The sequence below is a fragment of the Diabrotica undecimpunctata genome, chromosome 5 (genome assembly GCF_040954645.1).
Source record: "Diabrotica undecimpunctata isolate CICGRU chromosome 5, icDiaUnde3, whole genome shotgun sequence".
NCBI classification, from domain to species: Eukaryota; Metazoa; Arthropoda; class Insecta; order Coleoptera; family Chrysomelidae; genus Diabrotica; species Diabrotica undecimpunctata.
Window position 1 is genome coordinate 24,526,070 of NC_092807.1, and position 27,840 is coordinate 24,553,909.

General features: G+C 33.3%; 1 protein-coding gene across 3 annotated transcripts in view; it reads right to left on the reverse strand.

Moving 5' to 3' along the window:
• Window positions 1-1,792: 1,792 nt before the first annotated feature.
• Window positions 1,793-27,840, reverse strand: part of Pepck2 (Phosphoenolpyruvate carboxykinase 2) — a 66,784-nt gene continuing 40,736 nt past the window's right edge. For 2 of the 3 annotated variants that reach the window (XM_072531751.1, XM_072531753.1), the window contains exons 2-10: window positions 20,033-20,153; window positions 8,553-8,698; window positions 7,780-8,027; window positions 7,324-7,652; window positions 4,486-4,699; window positions 3,958-4,159; window positions 3,034-3,232; window positions 2,639-2,924; window positions 1,793-2,265 (exon numbers count right to left, since the gene is read on the reverse strand). In XM_072531751.1, the coding sequence (XP_072387852.1) occupies window positions 2,096-2,265; window positions 2,639-2,924; window positions 3,034-3,232; window positions 3,958-4,159; window positions 4,486-4,699; window positions 7,324-7,652; window positions 7,780-8,027; window positions 8,553-8,698; window positions 20,033-20,153 (1,915 nt within the window). In that variant the 3' untranslated portion in view covers window positions 1,793-2,095. Of the gene's footprint in view, window positions 2,266-2,638; window positions 2,925-3,033; window positions 3,233-3,957; window positions 4,160-4,485; window positions 4,700-7,323; window positions 7,653-7,779; window positions 8,028-8,552; window positions 8,699-20,032; window positions 20,391-27,840 lie in introns of those variants that run through there. The other variant, XM_072531752.1, reaches the window with a different exon arrangement.

A 27,840-nucleotide genomic window follows, 5' to 3' on the forward strand; every position in this document is an offset into this window, starting at 1 on the left:
CCACTTCTGCGGATGATACAGCAATACTATCATCTAACAAAAATCCCAAAATAGCCTCAGAAATCCTACAAAATAACAAATGAAATGCAACAATGGATGACAAAATAGAGAGTTAAATTAAATTAAAAAAAATCACTACACCTAACACTAACCATGCGTAGGGAAACATGTTCTACTGTAACCTTAAACGGTAAAGAAATGCCACAAAGTGATTAAGTCAAATATATAGGTAGTATGTACTTGAACAGAACATATTAGTAAATATATGCTTCTATCTACCTAAATTTTTAGTTTGAGATTGTATAGATAGATTCTAGAGTTTTTTGCAGTTTCGCAACTGTATATAAACATAAAACATTAACAGACTTTGTGTTAGTTTTGATTCTCTCCGTATATTTAGCCAAGATTCTGTGCACAAAAACACAGACGCTATAGAACAATAAACGTTGTAATACATTGGTGCAGACCAAAGACTGTTCTTTCATACATTGTATGTAAGAACTAAAGACAAATGAATGGCTTTCATTAAAAATACAGATCGCTGGATAATTATCGCCCACATCTAGCGTCAGCTTGTACAAAACAACTCTTGGTCCAACGTCAGTATCACTCAGTCACCACCAGTCACACTCCGTGTGACTCCATGTGCTGCTGTTAACAAAGGTCCTATTGCTGCACAGCGAGTCCTTAGACCAAATTCTCCCCACCTTCTTCTCACGGTAGAAGTGCTTAAAGTCCACCCATACGCATTTTGAAAACGGTTTTGGATTGATCTAGCCGTAAAGAACCGATTTTGCAAAGAAGTGCGTTGTAAAGAACGGTCTTCTCTGGTCGTCGTAATTCTTCTCGGGCCTGATCCTGGTCGTCGTTCGTGAAATCCAGTCTGTACGAATCGTTGGTAAATTTTTTGGACCATACAACGACTGACTCCAAGCTGTCTGGCCACTTCTCTTTGACTCAGTCCATTATTAATCAAAGTAACAATTTGAGCAGATCTAACAAATCTCTCAGCCATAGTTTTAAATTTAAAAATTGCACAAGTTTACTCATACCCAATGCGAAAGGGAGAAACCAGTGAGTTCGAGATTGAACATAATATATGTATTCTCTTTCGTTTTTAATGTCTTTATATGTTATATAAAGGTCATCGTTTGTGCAGAAAGCAACATAATGGTCCTGCGAGCCGGATAGTCTTTTTCTTTTTCTGTTTTTATGTGTATTTAGGGTTCTCTGCTAGTAGATACTTTTTTCCATGTTCTTTTTTATGTCTAGTAGCGTATTTTTTGTGGTAGGAACCTTGTCGGTTATGGCAACCAGTTAATATATCGTTGTTTAGGGTTTCCTTATGGTAGGGACCTTATCAATTATGATAACCGTTTTGTGTGTCTTGCTTACTGGTTTCTTATGGTAGAAGCCTAGTCGATTGTGATAACGTCGGTTGTTGGGGTATTTCTTTTATATGAACAGATAACCAGTCGTCTGTCGAAAGACGATACCTAGTCTGCCGAAAGGCTATTTCTTCTTTACATTCTTTATTCAAGGTGTTTTTATGGTAGAGACCGTTTTCTGGTTTTTATACCCATTTCTTGCTGATTTTTTTGTACTTATTACAGTGAAGTATTTCTTTTGTGTAAAAATATACTCAGTATGTCGAAAGACAGTACTACTTTTACTTGTTCAGAGTTTTCTTATGCTAGAGACCTTTTTGCGTTTAGTATAACCATTTATATTGGGGTATTTATTTTATCACAAAAGATACCCAGTCCAGAGTTAATAAAAATAAAATAAAAAAAACATTTTTAATTTTTTTTTATTATTTTTTAACATTTCACATTTTACAAACTATAATTACACATCACAACACACATAAAAAAATAATTTATAAATTAAATATTGTGTCAATAAAATATTAATTTAAAAAATTAAACCAATATTTAGGCTTCGCAATGTACGCTAATGCGTTAAACTTTAAAACAAATAAAAATTTTCACACGATTTCGTTTAGTTTTATAAAATCTCTACAGCTAGTCCAGGTTTATTTTTTCAAAACATTATAAAGCCTTATAAATTATTGCCTAATAATACTGATTTGTCTTTACATTTGAGATACACGATTTTTGAGTTCCTTCAGTTGGTTTGCAATCTCTTTCGGCAAATCTTGACTAACTTGTTCGTCGAAATACTTTTCGATGTCTTGTACTTCCTGTTTCCAGAAGTCTTTGGGCAAGCTGAATAATTCGTCAAAGTTGATGTTTTCTTTAATGCCTGAAACAAAGTAATTGTTCTAATTATATGCATTCATATATGACACCGGATATATACTTTGGTTAGGAATACCAGTCTCTAAATACTTATTATTAGGAAGCTTTGTTAATTTTCCTGACTTACGTATAAAAATGAATGTGACACTGTTGTCAAACCTAAACATTTCTTTAGGTACAGAATGGAGCCCGATTGGAAGAAGAAAGAGAGGAAGACCCCGAAGGTCATTCAGAGATGAAATCGACGAGGCTATGGAGAAAAGAACCCTGCGAGATGGAGACTGGAATGACAGGGAAAATTGGAGAAAACGGTTGAGTGAAGGAAGACAGTGGAAACTGTGGAAATCCTTAGTAGTAGTAGTAATTTTTAACCTTACCTTCTAAGTTCAAACTGTTCTTCTTTGGTACTAAACCAATCGCAGTATCTTGAGCAACATCTTCTCCATCAAGTCTTCTTAAAACCCAGTCTAGCACTCTGGAATTTTCACCAAAACCGGGCCACAAAAATTGTCCATTTGCACCTTTTCTAAACCAGTTTACATGGAATATCTTTGGAAGGTTGCTTGATTTTTGCTCCATGGACAACCAGTGGCTCAGATAGTCTCCAAAGTTGTAGCCAAAGAAGGGTCTCATAGCGAATGGGTCGTGCATAATTACTTTTCCCTAAAAATATTAATATGTTAGTGAAATTTCAACTAGAAAAATACTGTTATTTAACAATTATATGCTATTTTAACAAATATATAAACAATGCAATACATTAGTTAGCTACCTTGTGTTCTGCTGCAGCAGTTGCTTCTGATCTCATTGTAGATCCAATAAATACACCGTGTTTCCAATCCCTTGCTTCATATACTAAAGGAACTCCAGCTGGTCGTCTTCCACCGAACAAAATAGCTGAAATGGGTACTCCTTCGGGGTCTTCCCAAGCTGGATCTATTATGGGACATTGGTTGGCAGGTGTGCAAAATCTGAAAGTAAATAAATTTTTTGAAAATTCCTGGACAAATTTTATAGAAATATAAAAAGCTTGGTGTTTCTATATATAACTTTAAGTGTCAATAATTTTAGTCCAATGTATTTTGTGTGGTGTTGTGTTCCATTTCTTCCTTCCAAAATGTATGTCTTATTCGAACTCCTAGATTATGAATGTTGAAGGGTCGTGTTGCTCTTTTTACTCGGTTTCCATATCTGTCCCAATTTTGGATTGCACGTACTGTGTTAAACTGTATCAGATTTGTACCGACTTCTTCTTCCTTCCGATATTCTTTGGACTACAGATCTCTCCATATTATCCACCCGTGTAATATGTCGGAAGAATGTTAATGTCTTTGAATATACGGAACTTGGGAGATGTGAATTATTAATATCCGCAAGAACTATAGATTGTATAACTACATTTCTTGTATCGGTATGTAAGTACAATGTATATACTCTTTAAAACTATGCATAAATAATATTGGCATAATTTATAGTATACCTGACAGGATCCTAGTAGTATTAATTTGTATTTTTGGCATTTAGGTTACCTTTTCGGAGACCTGACGATGAACAGTGCAGTTTAATGGCTGAAACCGGTCGTCCAAGGTCCAATAAACTAATTGTTAGTAAGTCTAATATTTATGTCTTTGACCTTAACTATAGATTGATTTAGAGCTTATTCTAACTTATTTTCAATAAAAAAAATTCAGTTTACCTTGAATTTGGATGAGCAGCAGGCGTCTTTTGACCCTTGGTCCAGGGGATACCTTTCCAGTCAGTTATTGCAACATTATCGTTTACTTCCTTTTCCATACCTTCCCAGTAAACTCCTCCATCACTTGTAGATCCTACATTTGTGAACATGGTGTTTTTGAAGATGGTGTCCATAGCAATTGGGTTACTACTTCTTGAAGTTCCTGTAAAAAAGAAAAAAAATTAAATAATACTGTATATTTGTCTGTGTTTTTATTCTTATTACTTGATATTATCTACAAAAGTATGTTTCAATTACTAACAGACTACAAGAATATCACCAAGAATGCTTAAAATGACATAAAGTATATAATTCAGGTAAGAAAAAAGATGAGAACATTTAAACAGAAATGCATTGAAGACTGCTTCTTCACTAGATTATTTATTCTGATTGGGAAAATATGAAAAACAATGTACAAAATTATACTTTACAAAATCTGAAAACAATTGTATTGTTTTTATAACTTCAAATTTAGTTATTAAAACTCACCTGGAGCAACTCCAAAGAAACCATTTTCCGGATTTATGGCTCTTAATTGTCCGTATTTGTCAAATCTCATCCATGCGATATCGTCACCAACACATTCAATTTTGTAACCAGGCAAAGTAGGAGTCATCATAGCCAAGTTGGTTTTTCCGCAGGCAGAAGGAAAGGCAGCTGCTATATAACGTTTTTTGCCTGAAGGACTGGTGATGCCCAAAATCTAAAAAAATAATATAATTTATTAGGACTAACTTTAAACGTTAAGAAAAGAAAAAATACAAAACACTCTGAAACAACTAACAAATGGCAAAGCCGCTAGAAGTCATATTTTACCGATAGATTTAATAAAGACAGATACAACCGAATCAGTAGAAATGTTACACAAACTCTTAAACAAAATATGTGCCGACGTGGAGCTACCGAAGGAATCAAACGAGGGTGTAATCACAAAAAGAGGCGATCTAAGTAGTTGCGGGTATTGGAGAGCAATAACATTGCTGAGCGCCACATCCAAAATAATGTCTAAGATTAAATTGAACAGAATAAACCTAGAGCTAGATAAGAAACTAAGAAGCAGTTTAGGTATTTCGCTAAACTCTACACTAACGACGACACTTGTACTCTAAGAAAATAACAGTCACGATTAAAAGAAGGAAATAGGAATGGATTCGACATACATTAAGGAAAGACCAAAATAATATAACCAGACAGGCACTCGAATACTAATCAGACGAAAGGAGAAGGAAGACCAGATAGTCGCTGGAGAAGAGCTGTAACAAGAGATCATAAAAGAATTGGCCTGATAAAGAGTGGTTAAACAGAGAGCGAGAAATAGAGAGAAATGGAAAAGGCTTTCCTGCCTTGAAGAATTGGAAAAAAGAAAGAGAAAAAGAAATTGAAGAAGATGAAGAACAAGAACAAAATTTTTTGATCTGAACTTACAAAGAAAGGATAATGAAAAGACATCAGTACTTATGGCAAACTATAATCCTATCTCAATACAATGAAGAGAAAGAACGGGAAAAAGAAGAGAATGAAAAGAAAAGTAACTAAAAGTTGTTAAATTCAGTACAGTTTAATGTCAAAATGTTTTCGGATATAAATAGAATAGACATCTTGAAGATTTTTTATATATTCTACTACTACTACTAAGGATTTCCACAGTTTTCACTGTCTTCCTTCACTCAACCGTTTTCTCCAATTTTCCCTGTCATTCCAGTCTCCATCTCGCAGGGTTCTTTTCTCCATAGCCTCGTCGATTTCATCTCTGAATGACCTTCGGGGTCTTCCTCTCTTTCTTCTTCCAATCGGGCTCCATTCTGTGATTTTGTTTATCCAGCGTCCTCTGTCCGCTCTTCTGACGTGGCCGTACCAGGATAGTCTCTTCTCCTCTATATAGTCGATTATGTCTGATTGCACTCCCATTCTCCACTTAATCTCTGCGTTTTCAATTCTGTCTCTTTTTGTAAGTCTACAGCTTCTCCTCAGGAACTCCATTTCTACTGCTCTTATTCTACCTTTATTTCTCTTGTTTATTGTCCAGTTTTCGGACCCATATGTCAGGATACTTCTTGTCAGGGTGTTATATATTCTCTTTTTTGTCTTTATCGTAATGTTCTTATCCCACAACACTGAGTTTAGTTGTCTTATACAGTTTCTTGTTTGTCTCAGTCTGTTGTTTATATCTTCTTCTGTTGTTCCCTGGTTCGATATTATGGTTCCTAAATACTTGAATTTATCTGTTCCATTTATTTGTCTTCCCTCGTCTATCTCTAGGTTTCTCATATCCTTGTTTTCTGTTGTTAGGTATTCGGTTTTCTCTAAGTTTATTTCCATTCCGTTGTTTTTATATTCTTCTTCTAGTTTTCTGAGCATAAAGCTGAGATCTTCTTCATCTTGTGCGATGACTACTTGATCGTCGGCAAAACTTAAGGTGTATAGGTATTCGTCTCTTACTGGTATGCCCATTCCTTCGCACTTTCTCCTCCATGGTTTGAGTGTCTTTTCCAAGAATATTTTAAACAGAGTAGGGGACGTAGCACAGCCTTGTAGAAGTCCTTTTGTCGTCTTAAATGGATTGTAGGCTTTATTTCCACATTTAATAGCTACTTTGTTTTCTTTGTATAGTGCTTTAACTGCTTTTATTAGTGTTTGTCGGATTCCGAGATCATTCATTGCTTCCCATAATTTGACTCTAGGTATTGAGTCATATGCTTTCTTTAGATCAACAAAGGCCAGATGGACCGGTCTACCTTTTGCCATTTTCTTCTCTATCAGTTGTTCTAATGTGTACGTATGATCTAGGCATGATTTTCCTACTGTGAACCCTGCTTGGTCTTCTCCAATTTTTCCTATTATTTCAGTTTCTAGTTTTTCTTTAATAATTTTCCCGTAAAGTCTACCTACCGACGATATTATACTAATTCCTCTATAGTTTTCACATTTTTTCCTGTTTCCTTTCTTATGTATGGATGTGATGTATGCTTGTGTCCATTCCGCAGGTATTTCTTCTCCATTTAGTCCTCTTTCGAACATTCTATGTAGCATGCGGAATAAGTTTTCCGTTCCGTTTTTAATTAGTTCGTTTGGTATTCCTCCGGGTCCTTTGGCTTTTTTGTTCTTCAATGTCTTGATTGCTCTCTTAACTTCTGCCAGGCTTATTTCTATCTGGTCGTATGCCCCATTGCCTGCATATATTCTACTATTCTACTAATATTTAAATAACAGAAGAAAATATTAATAAAACAAAATGGAATAAACTAAAAGCACATAAATATAAATACACAAATCGCTAATTATAAATTCAACATTCTCAACAATGTAACAGTACAATCATTTACTCACCAACATATGTTCTGCTAACCATCCCTCCCTTCTGGCAATAGTAGATCCAATTCTCAAAGCAAAACATTTCTTTCCTAACAGCGAGTTACCTCCATAGCCACTGCCGTAGGAAACAATCTCATTGTTCTTTGGTCTGTGTAGGATAATGGTCCTTTCAGGATCGCAGGGCCAACTCGGATTTTCAAGAACTCCATTACTAGGGGTTCCTACCGAATGAAGACATTTCACAAATTCTTGGCTTTCCCTTAGTTTTCTTAATACCGGTGCACCCATTCTTGTCATTATTCTCATGGATGCAACGACGTATGGCGAGTCAGTTATTTCAATTCCTACAAAAATATATTAGATAATATGTATCACATCTTGTCTCTTACATAAAGGATTGTGAAGTATATGTAGTGTTCAGTGAACACTGATGTTTCTCCGTGTACCGCATACCTTGCTTTAAAAACTTACCTATTTTTGATAACGGAGATCCAATAGGCCCCATAGAAAATGGAACGATATACATGGTCCTTCCTGACATGCACGACGTAAATCTTTCTTTTACAGCTACATCCATATCCTTAGGGGAGAGCCAATTACCCAAGGTACCTTGAACTCCATTTTTAGGCGTTGGAATAGTTTCTGACTTCGAGTCGGTGCTTATGAACGTTTTTGATTCCACTCTGGCAGTATCAGCAGGGTTAGTGCTAGCTAACCAACTGCAAGTAAAGAATAATTATTATTTGTAATAGTTTTGTATACAATATTTTAAACACTCGACAGAGATAAAAGCAAGGATTAGGAAGTTAAGATCAGAATTCATCAAAATGAAAAAGATTTTCGTTAGTAAAGATCTACAATTTCCAATTAAGGTTCGCGTGCTGAGATGTTATGTTTCCTCCGTTCTTTTGTACGGAGTGAAATCGTAGAGATTGCTCCTTGAAGCATTTGAAACGTGACGAGACGAATCCTGTGAATTGGATGGACAGTGTTACTAAGAATGAGGTATTGTATTCAAATGTATTGTATTGTATTGAAATTCAGTCCCGATTTTAAATTTACACTACTATTGACGGCCCCTTAAAGGTTAGAATAATAAAATTTTGGATAGCTTGCCATGCAAGGTTAGGCCTTTTTTTCGTCTAACGCGACTGGACTAAATAATTTGTAACCAAAACGCGCTGATAATATTAATAGTAATGTCAGAATCATGATATAGTTTTAATAACTAAAAGATTGCTTACCAGTTTTCATATTTTGGCAAAGGTTTAATGGTTCCTTGTTGTAACATTAGTTGGATCAACTTTTCATTTTCAGCATCTGTTCCATCACAGATGTGAAGTTTATCTGGTTGACACAGATTAACATTTTCTTGAACGTAAGATTGCACCTGGAAAACATATAATTCATCAAAATTGTTTTACTGACAGAATTAAATTATCGAAAGAACAAAAGATTATGAAAATTTAGTTGTTTAAGACATTTTACGAGAAGAAACTGGCTGATAAAAATGCTATACCAAAATTATTGAAACGTCTATATCTAATTCACTTTGTTTTAATAAAATTTCCCCAAACGAAAAAAAGTAGAAGTTTTGTAAAGAAAATATATTGATTTGTTTCATTTTATAGGCACAATCCATTAAAATATTTGCTATTTCTATGACATAAGTTGAAGCTATTCGATGAGATGTTATGAGAAAGGAGACCAACAGAAGCAATAAACAGCAAAGGAATCGCGGAAGATGATTGAGTAGAGGAGAGCTAGTTAAAAATAAAAACGTATATTCCAAATGCTGCAAAGGAATCTCTTGGCGAGAAAACGATAAATAGGAATAGGAAATTACACAACAGACTCACATGGTTCTATAAGGAAGTAAAAGAAAAATTAAAAAAGCATATCTGAAATATAAAAATTGAACAGAACAGAATGGAACAGATTAGAACAGATTAGAACAAAATAGAACAGGACAGAACAGAATAGAACAGAATAGAAAGGAATAGAACAGATAGAACAGCATAGAACAGAACAGAACAAAATAGAATAGATAAGAATATGATAAAAGAAAGAATAGAGTGAAGTAAAATAAGAGTTTTTGCTAAAAGCTAAATATATCTAAACCCAAAATACATAAATACGAACAAAAATGAATGAAAATAATAATCAGTAAAAATATTTATTAAGCATTTGCCAAGTTAATGATCGTCGATTTCATAAATATTTAGTTTAAAATACGCTTTAATTAGTTTATTTAGTAGTTCTAAATACAACGATATTCTAGTTATCAAAGTTGTACCAGCTAACAAGCTAACATTTAGTAATTAACTATCTTATCAAAAGAAATTCCTCACTCTTCTAAATCACGTTATTTTTTAATTCATTAATTTTATATAATTTATCTTTTAATGTTTATTACTATTAACACCGACTATTAATCAAAACAAACATGTTGCTATATAGTCTAAAACTAATTATTGAATGTTTCAATTTACTAATTAATATATTAAAAGTTTGAGTTGTACCTATTTCAATAGGTACTGGCTAAGGTTTTAATTTTTTGTTTACTCTCGATGGATATTATAAATTTATTCCGTTTTTAGTAATATACTAACGATTTTTAATAACATTACGCAGTTATTATGTGGCTATTATCGCTAGAAAGGCAAATTGAGACAAGTAGTTATTTGTCATAATATTAGTCTCGTATTTTCAAAAAAAATCGATTTATTTTTTATTTCATATGAAAACTTAGTACTGCGAGAGTATTCACACCAAATTTGAGGTAAATTGGAGCATTATTACCGGAATTATAGAGATTTGAATACCGCTTGATCGGTACGTGCACTCTCGGTTTACAAACTTCAAACACGTTTTTCTAGAAACTTTGTTTTTCCGTGCGGTAGGCACAGTTTCTCGACAACGAACAACGAATTGACCGATTTTGCTGAAAGTTTGCACAGTTTATCTTTATACATAGTATTGTTTCGTGTTTCAACGAAGAGATTTTCAATCGGTCTACTCGTTCCTGTTTTATACGAAAAAAGTGTTTTAAAAACGATGAGAATCGGAAAACTGCTAAAAAATAGGAGACGAAAATTAATTTCAAAAGTTTAATCCTCATTTAGGGATTTTAAATTGGTCGACTCATTCTTGTTTTATACAAAAAAAATGTTTTAAAAACGATTAGAATCGCAAAAATGTTTAAATATGGGACGAAAATTAATTCAAATTTATTAAAAAACTTTCAATTTTTCGTTCAGTCACGAAACAATACTATAAAGATGAACTGTACAAAGTTTCAGCAGGATCAGTTAATTCGTTTTCGAGAAATCGTGCCTACCGCACGAAAAAATAAAATTTCGAGAAAAAAGAGCTTGAAGTTTTTAAACTGAGAGCGCACTTACCGACCGCGGGCTATTCAAAGCTGTATAACTCTGCTCGAATAATACTGATCAAATTTACTTCAAATTTGCTGTGAATACTCTCGAAATACTATACTTTCATATGTAATCAATTTTTTGAAAATACAAGACCTATGTAACCCCTTAAACAAACACCTTGGTTCTGTAAAGAAATTAAATTAAAGTGGCAAAAGAAAAGAATTCTCATATGAAATACACATCGAAAAAAAACCATAAAGTTAAAATATCACTTATACAAAAGGTATTAGAAGATCTATAAGGAGACACTCACACTAGTAAGGCAGAAGAAAACAGAACAATGGAAAATTTCTCGAAGGAAACAGAGCATGATTACATAAGGAGATATTAAGATTCAAAATTTAGCAAAGAACCAAAATGAAAGTCTATTAGATAGAAACGAGCCAAATTATCAAAGACAACTGGACACTTAAACAAGTGAACCAAACAACCAAAATTACCGGCACACCTGAAATACCAAAAAAATATCAACAGAATTAATGCAACTAGAAAAAGAAAAAAACTGAAAGAAGAAAAATTGTCTTAATTGTAAAGCTGTAAGTTTTACATGCTTATTCATAATAAAAATTTCATATGTTTTTAACAAACCTTCCAACATTATTCTTAAAGATTATCTAAAATACTAATTGGATTACACAAATTTACTTGATAAGAATTATTGTTTAGTAATGTTGGCATCTCAAGGTCATTATAAAAAATGTATTCGGTTATATTTGCATAGAAAACAAAAACGAAGCTGATAATACCATCTACGTAATGAATGATATTTTTCAATTTATGTAATTTTTCAGAACACAGTTGTGTGCTGTCTTCAATAGTAATGAAATATTCGCTGCAACATTGAATCACTTATTTGAGAAACCCCATAAGTCATAATTTTACAAAAATCGTTTTTTCACTAAAATGAACTTTTAAACTGTAAATACACATTTTTGTAAAGAAACGCCTTCAGTCAGTGTATTCGTAACCTATTTACAGCGGTGTGATTTGGCGATGTATTAGAGAAACCCCATAAGTCCATGACTAAAGGCGTTTCTCCTATGCACCGCGCATGTCGTCGATACGGATGATGCAATAATGCCAATAATTTGCAGTCAAGTTTAATCTTGTGTTGTGACTACACGTAGATAAATAAATGTGTAGTGAATACGAATACAGTAGTAATAATATTGTGGATTACTTATTTCTATTATATCTTGACAAAAACATTTTAAAATGAGTGAAAGCGACAGTGATCATAACGATATTAATTTACCTTATAAGAAAAAGAAGGGAATAAAAAGACCCTACGAATATAGAAATGAAATAATAAAACGAGCTAGAGTCAAAGGAAACGAATACATCAATTGGAAGGGAAAAAATGTTCCTGCAGTTCCTTCTCCATCCTCCAAAGATTGCAAGTAAGTTGATAATTTGTTAATTTTCTACTAAAAAGTTTTCTTTGAAAACAAGTTTTTGTTGACTGATCAAATTAAATTTATTAATATGTACTTAATTTTTAGGTGCAGGAGAAAGTGCTTTTCATTGATAAGTAACGATGAAAAAATTCAGATTTTCCAACGATTTAGGGACCTGACTACAAAAAATGAGCAAGATTGTTACTTACAAAGCCTAATTTCCGCAACTGAAGTTAAGCAACGACGTAGAAGAAAAGGACTTGGTGAGTCTTCAAAACCTAATAGAAGTAGTAGCTATGTATACTCCATATCAACCCCTAATAGAAAAATTACCGTTTGTAAATTAGCCTTCTGTTTTCTTCACGGAGTAACAATTGATCGAGTGAGGCGACTTGCATTTCTTCTAAGTGCAGGAAAATCACCATTCGACAAACGAGGAAAAAATACCCCAGGCAATGCAATTTCTGGTATTATTACAGATGCTATTCGTGAACATATTAAATCATATCCCACAAAGTTAGCTCATTATACTAACAAGGAAAAGTATTATTTAAATGAGAAACTAGATATAACCCTTATGTACAAAATGTTTACAGATAAATTTCCGGAATATGCCACTGTTAAGTATTCATATTACAGAAAAGTTTTTAAAGAAGACTTTGAATTATCATTTGGAAGACCTCAGGTAGACACATGTTGTGTGTGTGAGGGGCTTGCAATGAAAATAAATAGTACGCATTTAAACGACAATGCAAAGAGAGTTGCAGCCGCCGAGAAAATGGTTCATCTACGTCGAGCTAAGAAATTTTCAACTCAAATGAAATTGGTTAAAGAAATGGCCAAGTCCAACGAGGAAATTGGGGTTATTTCTATAGATTTTATGCAGAATCTTCAATTGCCACAAATTCCGGTGCAAGAAGTTTTCTATCTTCGCCAGGTAACAGTGAACGTTTTTTGTATTCACAATAATAACACAGAAAAAGCGACGTTTTTCTTGTATCATGAGGGTAACGGTACGAAGGGGCCGAATGAAGTTTGCTCATTTCTCATGAGATATTTTAAAGAAAACATGCCGTTAGTGAAATATCTTCATGTTTTCTCGGACGGGTGTGGGGCGCAAAATAAAAACCACACTGTGTTAAGGTTTTTTTCCGCTTTAATTTCGCTCGAAAAATTTAAGACTATTGACCATTATTTTCCTATTAGGGGTCATTCCTTCCTACCCTGTGATAGGGATTTTGCGGTGATTAAAAGAAAAATTAGAAAAGTAGACCGTATATACACCATCGAAGAATATGGACAACTGATAAAAACTTCATGTAAAAATAACCGCTTTAATGTGGTATTGGTCAATGCTGAAGACGTAATTGATTACAAAAGTTGGTGGCCAGAGTACTACAAAAAAACCATGTTATCTGCGGAATCCAGTGGCAAAAATATTCCAAGGAATCAGAAGGTTCAACTAAAAATAAGCCAATTCATGCATTTTCACCACTCCTACGAGAACGCAAACTTGGTTGTAGCACACCCTTTTATTAACGGATTAACCAATCACACCTTCAGGCTTAACAGTAATAAAAAAAATACACTAATATTGCCTGAAGCATTGGCATATCCCAGTGGAAAGATTCCGATCAATTATAAGAAGATTGTTGATATAAAAAAACTACAAAGTTATATACCGGATGTAGAAAATATCCAGGATTATTATAATGAATTGTTCAACTGGCCCACAACGACCAATAATATACGTGAAGAAGAAGATGAATGATCACACATTTCGTTTTTTTTTTAATTGTAATAATATTTTTGTACTTTTTAATATAAACTACAGTGCTATGTGTATTTTTTTTTCATTTTAATTCCTTATAAAGTTTAGTTTTAGGTGACGCTAAACAATTTATTTGAGAAACCCCATAAGTCAACCAACTTTGAGCTTAAATAGAGCTTATTCTCAATCTTTTTTTCAAAAAATATTGGATAGAAAACGTCAGCAAGCAGTATATAAATGGAATTAGGTCAGTATTAAACATGTAGAAATCTTCGTGTTTTCCTCACACAGTTTTTTCTGTTTTTCCGAAAGTTTTGGTTTTGGGACTTATGGGGTTTCTCAAATAAGCGATTCATTTTAAGTTTCTTTACTTTTAACGTTCAAAAACCATTAAAAATTGACAACTTTTTATATATTTTTGGTAAATAAAATACATTGCATGATCAAAGTATTCCTAATTAAAAGATATTAATGCAGGAGTACCAAAGGGTAGTGTGTTGGGCCCAGTTCTATATCTGCTTTATACCAGTAATATTTCCAAATTACCTTCACAGGCTGCTCTCTTGGTCGTAGGCAAAGATCACAAAAAAGCAGTTAGAAATCTACATGCTTCCATTAATCAAATTAATGAATGGACTAAACTGTAGCAAATTAAGTTAAATGAAACTAAGTCCGTTCATATCAACTTTAAAAATAAAAATAAATGACTCCGGTTAGCATAAGTAATATTAGATACCTTAGACAGACAGAGCCAAATATTTGTGTATCACTCTAGACGCAAGGCTACGCTGGAAGTCCCACGTAAAGAAGAAACGTGAAGAGCTCGACATAAGGTACCAGAAAATGTGTTGGTTATTGGGAAGACATTCCATTATGTCACTCTGCAACAAAATTCTTCTGTACAAACAAATTCTTAAGCCCGTATGGACATATGGCATCCAGATGTGGGGTTGTGCCAGCAAAAGCAATATAGACATAATCTAGCGCTTTTAGAATAAAGTTCTGAGAAACATCGTTAATGATCCTTGGTATTTCGGACATAGTGACCTCCATAGAGACTTAGAGATAGATACTGCTAATCAGACCGTCGAGATATTTGCCGAAAGTCACGAAAAACGACTTCTCAATCACAGTAACTCCGAGGCAATCCAGTTCCTCGACATTGTGCACTTGGTCAGAAGACTCAAGAGGAAGAAGTCTTTTCCAGTTGGTGAAGTGATAGTATAAAGCAAAGTACAGTGTAGCAGTGATATACGTCAAAATCAAAATGTATGTTATTAAGTCAAGGGTGGATACATGGGAGAATAGGGAAATTCCCCCCTCCCTAAAGTTGGAAGTTCCCCTCCCAAGACAAATATCTAGATCTGATCAAATATCTGAATTAAATTATTAGTCTTTAGTATAAGTTTTCTTGTTAGTAATTTAAGTTAAACAGAAACTGCTTATTGATCTTTACAGATCCGCTTGTAGTTATAAATAAAATATACTAAGTTGGGATATTTTATTTAAAAAAAAAAACATGACCCAAGTCTCAAAACAATTTTCCTTACCTTGTGTCTGGAAACGTTAATACTAAATCAAATAAAATACATTTGAGTAAATAGAAGATTCCGAAAAAGCTTCACGTCTGTTAAGACTTATCTGAGAGCAGACTTGGAGATGGACCATGTCCACTGATGGGAGTATTCAGAGGCAAACTTAAAAAACTGGAGAAAAGGAAATCACAAGGATACGATATATGTATGCTGAAAGACCTTAATACGAAAATGGAGGCCCAAGCCACGTTAAACGAGCAAGTGACTGCTATCAGGGACGAAACGAACGAAGAACAAAAGATCAAACATATTACAGAAATAGTTCAAAATGTAAAGGAAAAACACTTAAAGGCAGATAAAATAATCAATAAAAAATCATTGATGACAGATATAAAGCTATAAATATAGCAGTAAGAAGGAAAATAAGAGAAGCGATAAAAAAGAAGCAATGGAAAGATGCAAAGAATTTGAGGCTCTGCAGTTAATACACAACAGTTACAATATACACAAGAAAGTAAAAGAGCTCACAGCTGGACTGATGCAGAGATAGAAAGGAAATCTAATGGACGGATTCTGTCGGAAACATCATCTTGAACAAACAGAGTAAAATAATAAGGTGGAAAGAGTACCTAGAGAAACAGTTAGAAGACCAAAGAGATAACACCTTTTACACCCAAAAGCAAGAAATATTTAGTGAAGCTTTGCACGAAATTGAAAAAGGCACATTCTACTAAACGGGTACCGATTGAACATCAGATAAGAAGATGATACCATTGTATTTACGGACAATCTAGAAGATCTACCATTCCTTATCAGCAAAATTATGTACCAGTACAGTCAACAATATGGACTCAATATAATCGTTAAAGAATTAATAAACGTTAAAGAAACAATAACAGGTCATCTCTACGTGAACCAAACCCCAGTAGAAAGAGTGAAGCACTACAACTACCTCGACAACATAATAAATGAAGAATGGACCAACAATCGAATGAGGGTCTTCTTTAACAACCACAATCTCTCTCTTGGTATAAAAGTAAGAATGCTGCGATGCTACGTCTCTGTCCTCTTTAATGGTGTTAAAACGTAGACCTTAAACGAAAATATGTGGAGAAGATTGGAAGTATTTGAGATGCTATATCGTAGAATACTTAAGATCCCGTGAACTAACCGAGTTACAAATGACGAGGTCCTTAGAAGAATGAAGGAGAACCTAGAGGTACTGAACACCATCAAATCTCTAAAGCTGAAGAACTTCGGACACATTATGCGAAATAAATCCAGATATGTTCTCCTACAAGCAATTCTGGAGGGATAAATATTTGGAACGCAGGGTCCAGGAAGCAGAAGAACTTCGTGGTTAAAGGACCTCAGAACGTGGTTCAATACAACATTTGCGCAGCTTTTCCGCGTTGCCGCAAATAAGATAAAGATTGCCATGATGATCGCAAGTCAAGGATAAGCACATCAAGAAGAAAAAGACTTTTAGTACAACAAATTAATTGCTATAATTTCGTTAAATTTCTTTCGTTTTGAAGGGTGTTGCATTTTTAATGTCACAAAGTATTTATATTTAGCAGGAATAGGATAGAGCACCGGAACACTTTAGTGTTAATAAATAGATTAGATGATAATGTAGATATTTCAATTAGTAGTTATTTGCTAAAAGTAAAATGTTATGTAATGCGGGATTACCGCCATAAAATAAGTCAACCTCATAAAAAATCTACAAGAATAGTGAAAAAAGATTGGTAAGTACGATTTGCTATGCAGACTGGGCAAAAATACTATCTGAAGCAGAAGATGACCTGTAAAACTAAATGTATCGGTTTCACCAGAATGCAAAACAGTCTAACATAATCATACCAATGGACAACATCAAGAGGGTGACATTCTATAATTGATAGCAAAAGCATTGAGCAAGTCTCTGGCAGTCATATTCCGGCAAACAAAATAAAACATCAGAAATATAAAGCTGTCACTTTATCGGCATACCTGAGAGTCCTGACAGAACTGAAAAAATTAATATAATAACTAAAGGAAAACCAAAACCGATAGGAATGTAATTCCGCTTCATCAGAGATAAAGCGGAACCGGACAGGCCATGTAGCGAGAATACATGACTCACGATGAACGAGCAAAATTACAAATTGGGGGCCAAGAGCAGACAAACATAGTAGAGGAAGACCACCTACACTGGGCTGACGACTTCAGGCGTATCACCAAAAATTGGCAACAAAGAGCACAAAATCGTAAAGAAGGGAGGAGTTTAAAGGAGGCCTATGTCCAGCAGTGAACGTGATGAATGAAGGTTGGATGATGATGATGAGTACCTGAAGACACACTCACTAGCCATCGAGCATTAGGAATACCTAATATAAGGCGGAGGTAGCAATCTATATCGCAGAAAAGCAAGCTCCAAATAATGAATAGACATATCTTAATGAAGAAATAGAAGAAGAAGGAAAAGTACTATAAAAAATTAATACAATGCAAGGAATAGTTCACGAAAGACTAAATCCAGTCCAAAGAAGTTAATCTTGAATGCAGCTTTACAAATGCTGCAGCTTTATATATATATATATATATATATATATATATATATATATATATATATATATATATATATATATATATATATATATATATACTGATACGATTAGGGTTTATAGAAAATAATTTATAAGTTATATACTACATAATATTAGATATTTGGTTGTTTTAAATAAGTTATATACTAGAGAATTTAATAAAAATTATTTATGTGAGGGTATTTTTAAGAAATTATCATATAATAATTGTAAAAAGTTGTATTTTAATGTTGTAAATATATTTAAGTGAGCCATGTGCATAGGCAACCAAAAATACTCTCGAAGTGACAGATAGAAATTAAGAATTATAAGGAATATAAAGTGGGGTTATAATAATATATTGTTTGAAATGTGTATTTTATTAAATTAGAGTGTTAGTTACTAATTTGAATGTTTATTCTGATCTGAAAAGCCTAAATGTCAACAAAATTATCAATGGAACATTAACGAATTCTCCAGAGTGCAGAGTGTGACCATTGTTTACGGTCGAACATTCTGGAATAATGATTATGTCGGTGGATGGAACAGATATTTTTTCGAGAACATCCATATCGAAGAAATAGAACGAAATTGGAACATAATCTCTTACTAGATGATTCTAGAATATCCAAAAAGATATAAATACCCGTGATTTGGATTCAAGAGGGCAGTTTTTAGTCAGAAGTCAGGCCAGTTCATTATGAAAGTTAGTAGACACATTTAGTGAAGTAAATTGTTCAGAATTTTCAAGAAGTCAGTCAGAAAAGTTTAGGAAGAAATATGAAAGTTAGTTGGAGTCAGTGAATCAAGTACAAATAGTCCAATTGTTTAATATAGTGAGTTAAATGAAGATTAAAAATTATGCATATATTTAATGCACATTTATAATTATAAACAAATAATTATTGAAGATTATAAAAGTATATTAGAAGAATATTGGATGGACATTGGAAGGAATTAAAATTATATTATGATTGGAGATTAGTATAAATCAACTTATAATAATTGGATATTGGTATATTGAAAAGAAGAATAAATATAAATGGTGTTTGCTGGTAGTGTATAAATGCTGCTGAAGAAAACTATATCTTAAATTGGTAGAAGCTGATAATTGGAAAAAGTAATTTCACAAAAACAAGGATAACCGAAGTACGAAGACATTCAGTGGTGATTAGAATCTATATAGTGGAAAACAGTTCATTTAGGCATTCAGTGAAAGAAAGGTACAAAATTTTGTTAATATAATTTAGTTAATGTCATAACAATTTCAATTTTGAAGATAGTTTGTTTAAATTTTACATTGTCTATAGAATTTAATTAGTTTTATAAGAGTATCAATTTAAAGATAGTTTATTTTAAATTTACATTGGCTAGGTTAGATATATATGTGTGTTCCATAATAGTTATAATAAAGATAATTTAAAAAAGTACTTACAAACTAATTCTTTGAGAACCGCGATAAAAACCCTATATTATTAAAAATACTCATTGCTCATCATTCAAACAAAAAATACATCATAACAATACATATATATATATATATATATATATATATATATATATATATATATATATATATATATATATGCAGATCGATTGATTTGTTTAGAGCAGCAAGCTCAAAAATAAAAATAGCCATTATGATTACCAACCACCGTAGGGAGACGGCACTCTAAGAAGAAGAAGATGTATATATATATATATATATATATATATATATATATATATATATATACTGCATTGAATGTTTATAATTGGAAAAAGAAATACAAATAAAGAAGTAAAGCTAGTAATTTGAAGTACAATTAAACGATAACTGTTAATGAAGAGTAACGAGAAGATAATAAAGCAAAGAACAAATCAGAGTAAAAACAGCTTATTAAATATTATTAAATATAGAAGGAGATAAATTAAATTAAATTAAACTTGGAAAAACTAAGAATTAACATAATACAGCCCTGTTCTATTTAAACTATTAAACTATGTATGTGTTACAAGAAATAAAACTTACTTTTTCAGGCAAGTCCTTTAAGTCTCCATGCACTACACTGATTCCTCTGACTTGTCTGCTCACAAAGACAACTTCTGGAGTCCCAAATGTCTTCGTTAGCCTTCCAAACTCCTTTGGAAATCTGCAAAATAACAAATTTCCGTTGTTAAAGACAGCTAGTAGTGGCCGCATCTTTCTTTCACTAATGGCAAAATTCGAAAACAATTACTTCTTATACCAGATAAATAGAGATAATTACAACACAGTACTTAGGACGTGCAATTGAAATAAACAGATATGGACGTAATTTTGTTCAAAAATAAAATAAGTTTATCAGGAGTTTTGTAATAGCGAGTACAAGAATCGAAAAACATCTACATATCTGGTTTATTCTAGAGATTTTGATGGAATACAAATTTATTATTAGGACTGTCATGTGGGTACTTAGAAAGTTTATTCAAAAATTATGTAACCTTATGTATAAATTTGCTAAAATAATCTTTATGTTTAATCATAAATACATGTCACTGATTATAGTCAATTTCCGCGATAACTACCAGCAATGTACATAAAATATCGCTCTATTTAAATTACACATATGTATTTTAGCACATTAGATACAACACACAAAGGAAGACATATAAGCACTCTTTTAAATTTTCACCCGTTCATAATTTTGAAAAATTTCTGCCACTCATTTTATTGATATCTCTTGAGTTCTAAAAACGACTTGAGTTTTACAATTTTATATTTTGAACTTATAACACGTGCAGTAGAAATAAAGCAGTGTGAATTAAATGCAAGAAAGTGAGCGTGTACAAATTCTTCTTCTTCTGAAGGTGCCTCTCTTCTCGTGATGTTGGCGACCACATTGACCTACCCATCTTATTCTATTCGCAGCATCAACAGAAATGGATCAGTTGACGTTAAAGCAGTCCATTTTCTACTGGCCAGCCAGGGCCTCTCTTGTCCTCAATCTTGCCTTGTAGAATCAACTGTAGAAATCAGTATATATGTTTACACATAATGCGGCTAAAATAAGCCATTTTTCTGTTCTTTAGGGCGTTAATAATTTGTTTGCCTTGTCTTAGCCTTGTGTTAGTTGTATGGTGTATATACCTTAATATACGTCGGTAACACCACACTTCAAATGCCTCTAACCGATTTATGGCATCTTTTGTAAGACTCCAGCTTTCTACTCCTTAGAGGAGGACACTAAAGATGTAACATCTCCTTGACAATCAATTTGCTGATGCCTAGGTGGTAATGTTGACTGACAGAGACGACATACAGTATATGCTTAGAAAACTAATAGAAGAATATAACGATTTCAATACAATGAAAACCAAAATCTCAACCAAATACCTTGAAAACGAACAAAATATTTCCTGCTGTCAAAGCTATGACTAGTTAGGTGTTACCTTTGATTATACAGGCACCGATTCACGAGTAAATATACAAACGAATCACACAATCGAAAAAGTCTTGGGGAGTCCCAAAAGGTATACTGGTATACTGTGGATTAAAAATGGAGACCGTGATTAAAAATTCTTCTCTTCTTCACGTGCCATATCATAATTATCCGACGTTATAGATCACCATTGCGAAAGGTTCTCGATCTTCTGCGCATGGAATAATTGTTCTGCATTTGATATCTGAGTTCATTCACCAAAGTTTTTTAATCAAAAAACCTGTTTTCTTCCTACACCTGATGTAGGATGATTATTACAAAGAAATATCTTCATTTTCATAAAAGTAGTTTTAGTCATTGCTATTCTGAGTTATATTATTATATTCTATTTCTGGATCTACTCGGTCCGTTATGACAGTTCCTCTCCATATTCGTGAATACGATTAAGCAGAATTTGGAGACTTATACATTTTGTGACAATATTACTGGAGCGTCCACGTAAACATTGAACAATGTTGGAACAAAATGCAACCGTCTGACTCCTCGCTGGAAACTTCGTCGGTTTAGTTGTCTCCAATTTTTACGATAGCAGTTTGATTCCAGTATAGATTATTAATGACACGAAAATCTTCTATTTCTATATTTTTTAGCATCTGCATTAATTTTACATGCTGCACTGTATCGAATGCTTTTTCGAAGTCCACGAACCATGCAAATACATTGTTACTTTGATCACGGCATTTTTGTAATAAGATGTTTAGTGCAAAACGTGCTTCCCTAGTTCCCATAGCATTTCTAAAACCATAGTGGCTATCTCCAATTTCTTCTTCTTCTCTTCAAGCAAAGAGAGAAAAATGCAATACTTGGGTCATGTGCTGAGAGGTGAAAGATATGAATTACTCCAAATAATATTGGAACGTTAAGTGTAGGGCAAAATATCAGTTGGAAGACGCCAGAACTCGTGGCTGAAAGACCTGAGGAGATGGTTTGACCGCTCATCCACAGAAATCTTTCGCGCCGCAGTTTCCAAAACTACAATTGCCATTTGGGCTGACCTTCGAAAGGAGACAGCGTAATAAGAAGAAGAATATCTTCTTTCTTCCCACAGTTTTGTTGTGGAGTATTCTTAGGAAAATTTTACAAGTGTAGCTCTTTAGGCTAATTAATCAATATTCTGAGTAATTTCTAGCATTGTGTTTTTTAGATATTGTGACAAAGATGGACTTGAGCCAGTTTGCTGTCTTTGACATACTTTGACAAACTATATGCCATCTATCAAGCTCTCGCTCCAGTAACATATAACTCCAGTAAATGCTCTATAATTACCGATTTTCTCAATTCCATCAAAACCATTAACCAATTTTACACGAAACATCCAATTGCTGTCCTAATTAAAAAAGAACTACCTACAATACAATGAAGCAGCAGATCGTATACCCCAATATGCAAGAACTATTGAAACCGCGAGTGAAGTGAGAAATGTAATGCTAAATGATTTAAAATCATTTGCTAAAGTGTATGTCGGAAATTGGTGGCAAAATTAGTGGAAGGATTCAACATAAAACTTCGCGAAATAAAATCATTTGTAGACATATTTCAAAACCTCAAGATCCTTGGAAATAGACATGCTCGAAAAAAAAATTCTAAAAACATTATATATTTCAATCTCAGACTGAATTCAATATAAAGTATTAAAAACGACTGTTAGTTAATAGAAGAAACATAATAAATACTCTATTTTACTAATGCAAAAACTAGTTTAACTCTGTCTTGCTTTGCCAACCCACTGAAGAGAATCAAATTTTTGTCGTAGATTGACGTCACTAAATGAGTGCGTCATTGGAAACCGGACCAACTACGCCATCGGATCCACAAGTGACATCTTAGGAGAAAATTGTAAAATTGAACATTTGGTAAAATTCCTCAGACATTTGTAAAATTGTAAATTTAAAGGTAAATTACCTCTATATATGTAGGTATGCCGATATCCTGAGGTTGATGCGACTATTTTTGTAAAATAATAAAAAAGAAAAACCACAAGTTAGATTTTTAGTCTGTGTGATTATAAAGTAAAGGCAATTAAAAACTTGAATGCTCATACAAAACCGTAGTTACCAGATAATATTAACACATGGTATCGTATTATAATATTATAAAGAAACAACGGAAAGTTTTAAATCCGGGTCATAAACAATCAGAGGTGATAAACGAACTCAGGACAAAAATGTATCTATTACATTGTGATTAGTGGTATAAAGTTCAGTAATGTATTGGCAGAATGAAACAGTTCTAGATTAGCAGTATAAAGTCCAGAAATTTATATGAGCGCAAGATCAAGGAGAGGTTAAAAGAACTGAATAAAGTTTTGTTGAGATATCGAGATAAATGATTTCTAATTACATTGGAGTTGTTTACAATTACAAAATACTGTATTAAAACCAACATCAATAGTATCTCCACTTTCTAAATTTTAATTTTTATGTGATTTTTCTTTGTTGTTTGCTAGTTTTTTTATAACGGTAGAACATTAAATTATCAAAACTGGAAAAAATGTTTTCATCTAACGAAAATATTGAAGGAATACTGGGCAGCAATGGACTGGGACAGAGAAATGTGATAGGTGACCACCTTGTGGAGTTTTGTGTAAAGCATTATCTTGCAATTAAAAACACGTGTTATCAGCACCACCCACGTAGATTGTACATATTGTAACACCCAGATTGACAAATAAGAAATCAAATAGATTAAATTCTAATAAGATCAAGATGGAAATTCTCGGCCATTGTCTGTAAAACATACCCAGGCACAGATTATAGATGTGTCCATTAACTGTTAGCATTAAATTCCGACTTCGTTTTAAAGTCCTTGAAAGGAGATCCTTAAGAAAAATTATATGCTCAAACTCCTCAAAAATCAATTCCAACAAGACTTGAAGAAAAACTTTCATTACATCAAGAATAAAGTGATTCTGCAAATAATTGGACCTATCTCAAAGACAAAATAGTGTAGACTACAAAAGACTATAGACAGCAGTTTCCACAAACCGTAAGCCGTGGATAACTGATGACACTTGGACTGTAAGGGCAAAGCGAATTATATCTCCCAAATACTCAAAGAAATAGAAGAGCATGGTTGTTGGAATGAGCCGAGAGACTCAAAAGGTCAAACTTCTTACCAGAAAGTTTAAACCTCAATCGTGGTCAATAATGGATAAGGAGGGTAATCTAAAGACCGATACTGACGAAATATTGGAAACGTGGCGAAACTATTGGAGCGATTTATATAAAAATTTCGAGACTCCAGCAAAAAGTCTATGACTCTCCGAGTACCCTAAAAGTACTGTCTTGTTCTCTGAAGTAAAAGATGGAAATAACTAGGGATGGCATTTACTAGATAGTTAAAGATGGGCGGTCACTAGGTGGCAAAGGATTACGTACCATCCATTCTATCTGTGTCAATGTATGTAATACGGGAAAATGGCTATCTGGATTGTGTAAGCTGGATAAATCGTTAGTCAATTTTAATAGAGATGGGTGCACCGATACATCTGGTGACACTTAAAAATCTGTACCGGTTCAATATGGCAAGGGTATGACTAGATCAGAAATTCTCAAGCCAATTCAGAGCAGAGAGAGATGTTAGATAAGGATGCATCTTGTCACCTGACTTATTTAATAATTATGGTAAACATATTATGAGGATATCTTTAGAAGGATAGGTAGATGGAGTAACGTAATCTGGAAGAAAAAATCTCCAATTTAAGATTTGCTGATGACAATACACTTATAGCAACATCTGCGAAGTTGGGTTGGAATGGATTAAAGTTGGTCGTAAAATTAATAAAGACAAGACGAAAATCATGGTGATAGAAAGATTTAGCATTATTCTGCTGAGTTACCACTTGCAGGAATACCAGGTACTAGATAGCTTCAATTATCGCGGATCTAGTATAACTGACGACGGCAATTGCGAAGAAGAAGTTTGGAGACGCATTGGTATAGCAAAAACTGCGATGAGTCGCCTAACTAAAGTTTGGAAACACAGATGTATCCCTTAAAAAATGAAGACTGGTGAATGCACTTGTATTCTCAATATTTCTAAAGGGGACATCAACTTGGATTCTTCGTAAACAAGAACGCCAAAAAATTGTTGTCATTGAGATGTGGTCACATGATTCGCAGAGGTGATGGTAATTTAGAGAGCTTAATACTGTTACTGGAAATGTTCTGGGAGAAGACCAAGGGGATGGTTTCCAACAAGATGTTGCGACAAAATTCAGAATTCAGCGGGCCACTTATTCTGCAAAACCCTTAGAGCAGCTGAAGATAGAGACCGATGGAGAAAATTTGTTAGGCATATTAGAGAAAATCACGATCCTCTGTAGTAGAAAAACAAGAGAAAAAGAGAGAGAAATTTAAGGATTTTTCTGGCTGAGTACTTGTGACTGTGCATACCTGTCTCATATCACCAAGCATTTCACATTTACAAAGGACACGTATCAGTAAAACTAGTAGAACGACCATCCTGACCAACCCAGACTTCGTATAAAAAATGAATACTTCACTGGCTGCTGAACACAATCAAAACAGCACACATGATATAAAAAGCAGATTACGAACAATTGTAGGTTATATTTGAAGTGACAATCATAGACATATAATACAAGACTGCTGTAATACAGTCGCGTTCCCCCAGTGCGACAAAGAAAACTGACGCAAAGCAGTCCCTGCATATCTGTCTAATGTGCCGGTTTTATCGACCTCTTGACTTTTTCATTGGTCCTTTAGATCACGTGGTCAATAAATATGGCAAATTAGAAAGAGATGCAAGGACTGCTTTGCGTAAATTATCTTTGTCGCACTGGAAGAACGAGCTGGTATTGCAACAATCAATCTAACTTGTATTATATGTCTATGGTAATAATAGATGGGAAACGAAGCTGGGTTATTCTAGTTTGTTATTTTAGTCACCTTGTATATATTTAATTATTATTTTTCTTATCTACTGTATACGCAAATGTACGTCAAGATATTTAAAACATTGATAAAATTGTTAGACCCCCAACCAACTCTCTAAAAATATGTTGTAACCAAATACATTGGTTATTATTTATAAAGTGATACTAAAATAAAAAATTTCAATAAGTTATAACAAATAACGCAATGTAGATAAAAAACCGATCCATTATTTTATATGTTTACTTGGATTATTTTGGTATTACTTTAGTAATAGCCATTTGTGATAAATATTTGTTAATATTTTACTATAACTAGATAGTGCAAACATTTGCTACATCTTTTGGTAAAATTTAGATAAACCTAGAACGCATTAATTATCACAAACATTCCCAGAATTTTTTTATTACAAAATCGTGATAAATTGTGATAAACCTGATCATATTTCTCAGTATATCACCGAATAATAATTTCTTATCAACAAAATGGACGAATATTATTAATACGGAAATATTGATCAAAGATTAGATCTATTAATTTTTTTAATGAATAAATCAGAAATACACAACTTTGTGTTGTCTATATTAATATTTCATTTTCAATTTAATAGCATGTGTAATTTCATTATTTTACTATGTGTTTAATATCATTCGTAATTACTCACTATTGGCAGTTATGTTTTTTATTTATCTTTGTATATCTCTATATCTACCTATATCCACCTTTGGACATTAACTTCAAGGTATTCCCATCTTTTAAAGCGCCGGAAATGTATTCTTTTTTTCTTGTGCCTTCTCCTTTCGAAGGTTTTGAAGGTTGGCAATAAAAATGGCAATTGTCGCTTTGGAAACTGTTGCAAGAAGGATTTCTGCGGATGCGAGGTCAAATCATCTCCTCAAGTCCTTCAGCCATGAATTCTGGCGTCTTCCTATCGATCTTTTGCCCTGTGCTTTACCTTCCGATATGATTGTATTGTATTTTTCTCTCTTTGATCGTGCTTAGCAGTTATTTTTGTTTACTCATGCGCTGAAGTATTTCATTATTGGTAACTTTTTATATCCATGCAACTCAGCATCCATCTGTATATATTAAATCTCAAATGCATTTATTTTTTTCTCTTTCAGAGTCCATTGTCCAACTTTCACAACTATACAGCAAGACAGGCGAAACGTAACATCTGATCATTCGGATTCTGTGCTCCAGATCAAGGTCTTTCCTTGTAAAAAATTTTTATGTTCATGAGTGTTTCGCTTCATTGGTGTCCTTAAAAAAACTAGAATTTTAGTTTTGGAAACATTTAGATTTAAACCGAAGATCTACAACTCACCAGCTATTCACAGTGAAACAGAGATTAAACAAATCGTGGGAATACGCCATTGATCTCCACAACATGTTCATAGATTTTAAACAGGTCTACGACTGAATTATTAGACACCAGTTGTATCAAATATTGCATAATTTTA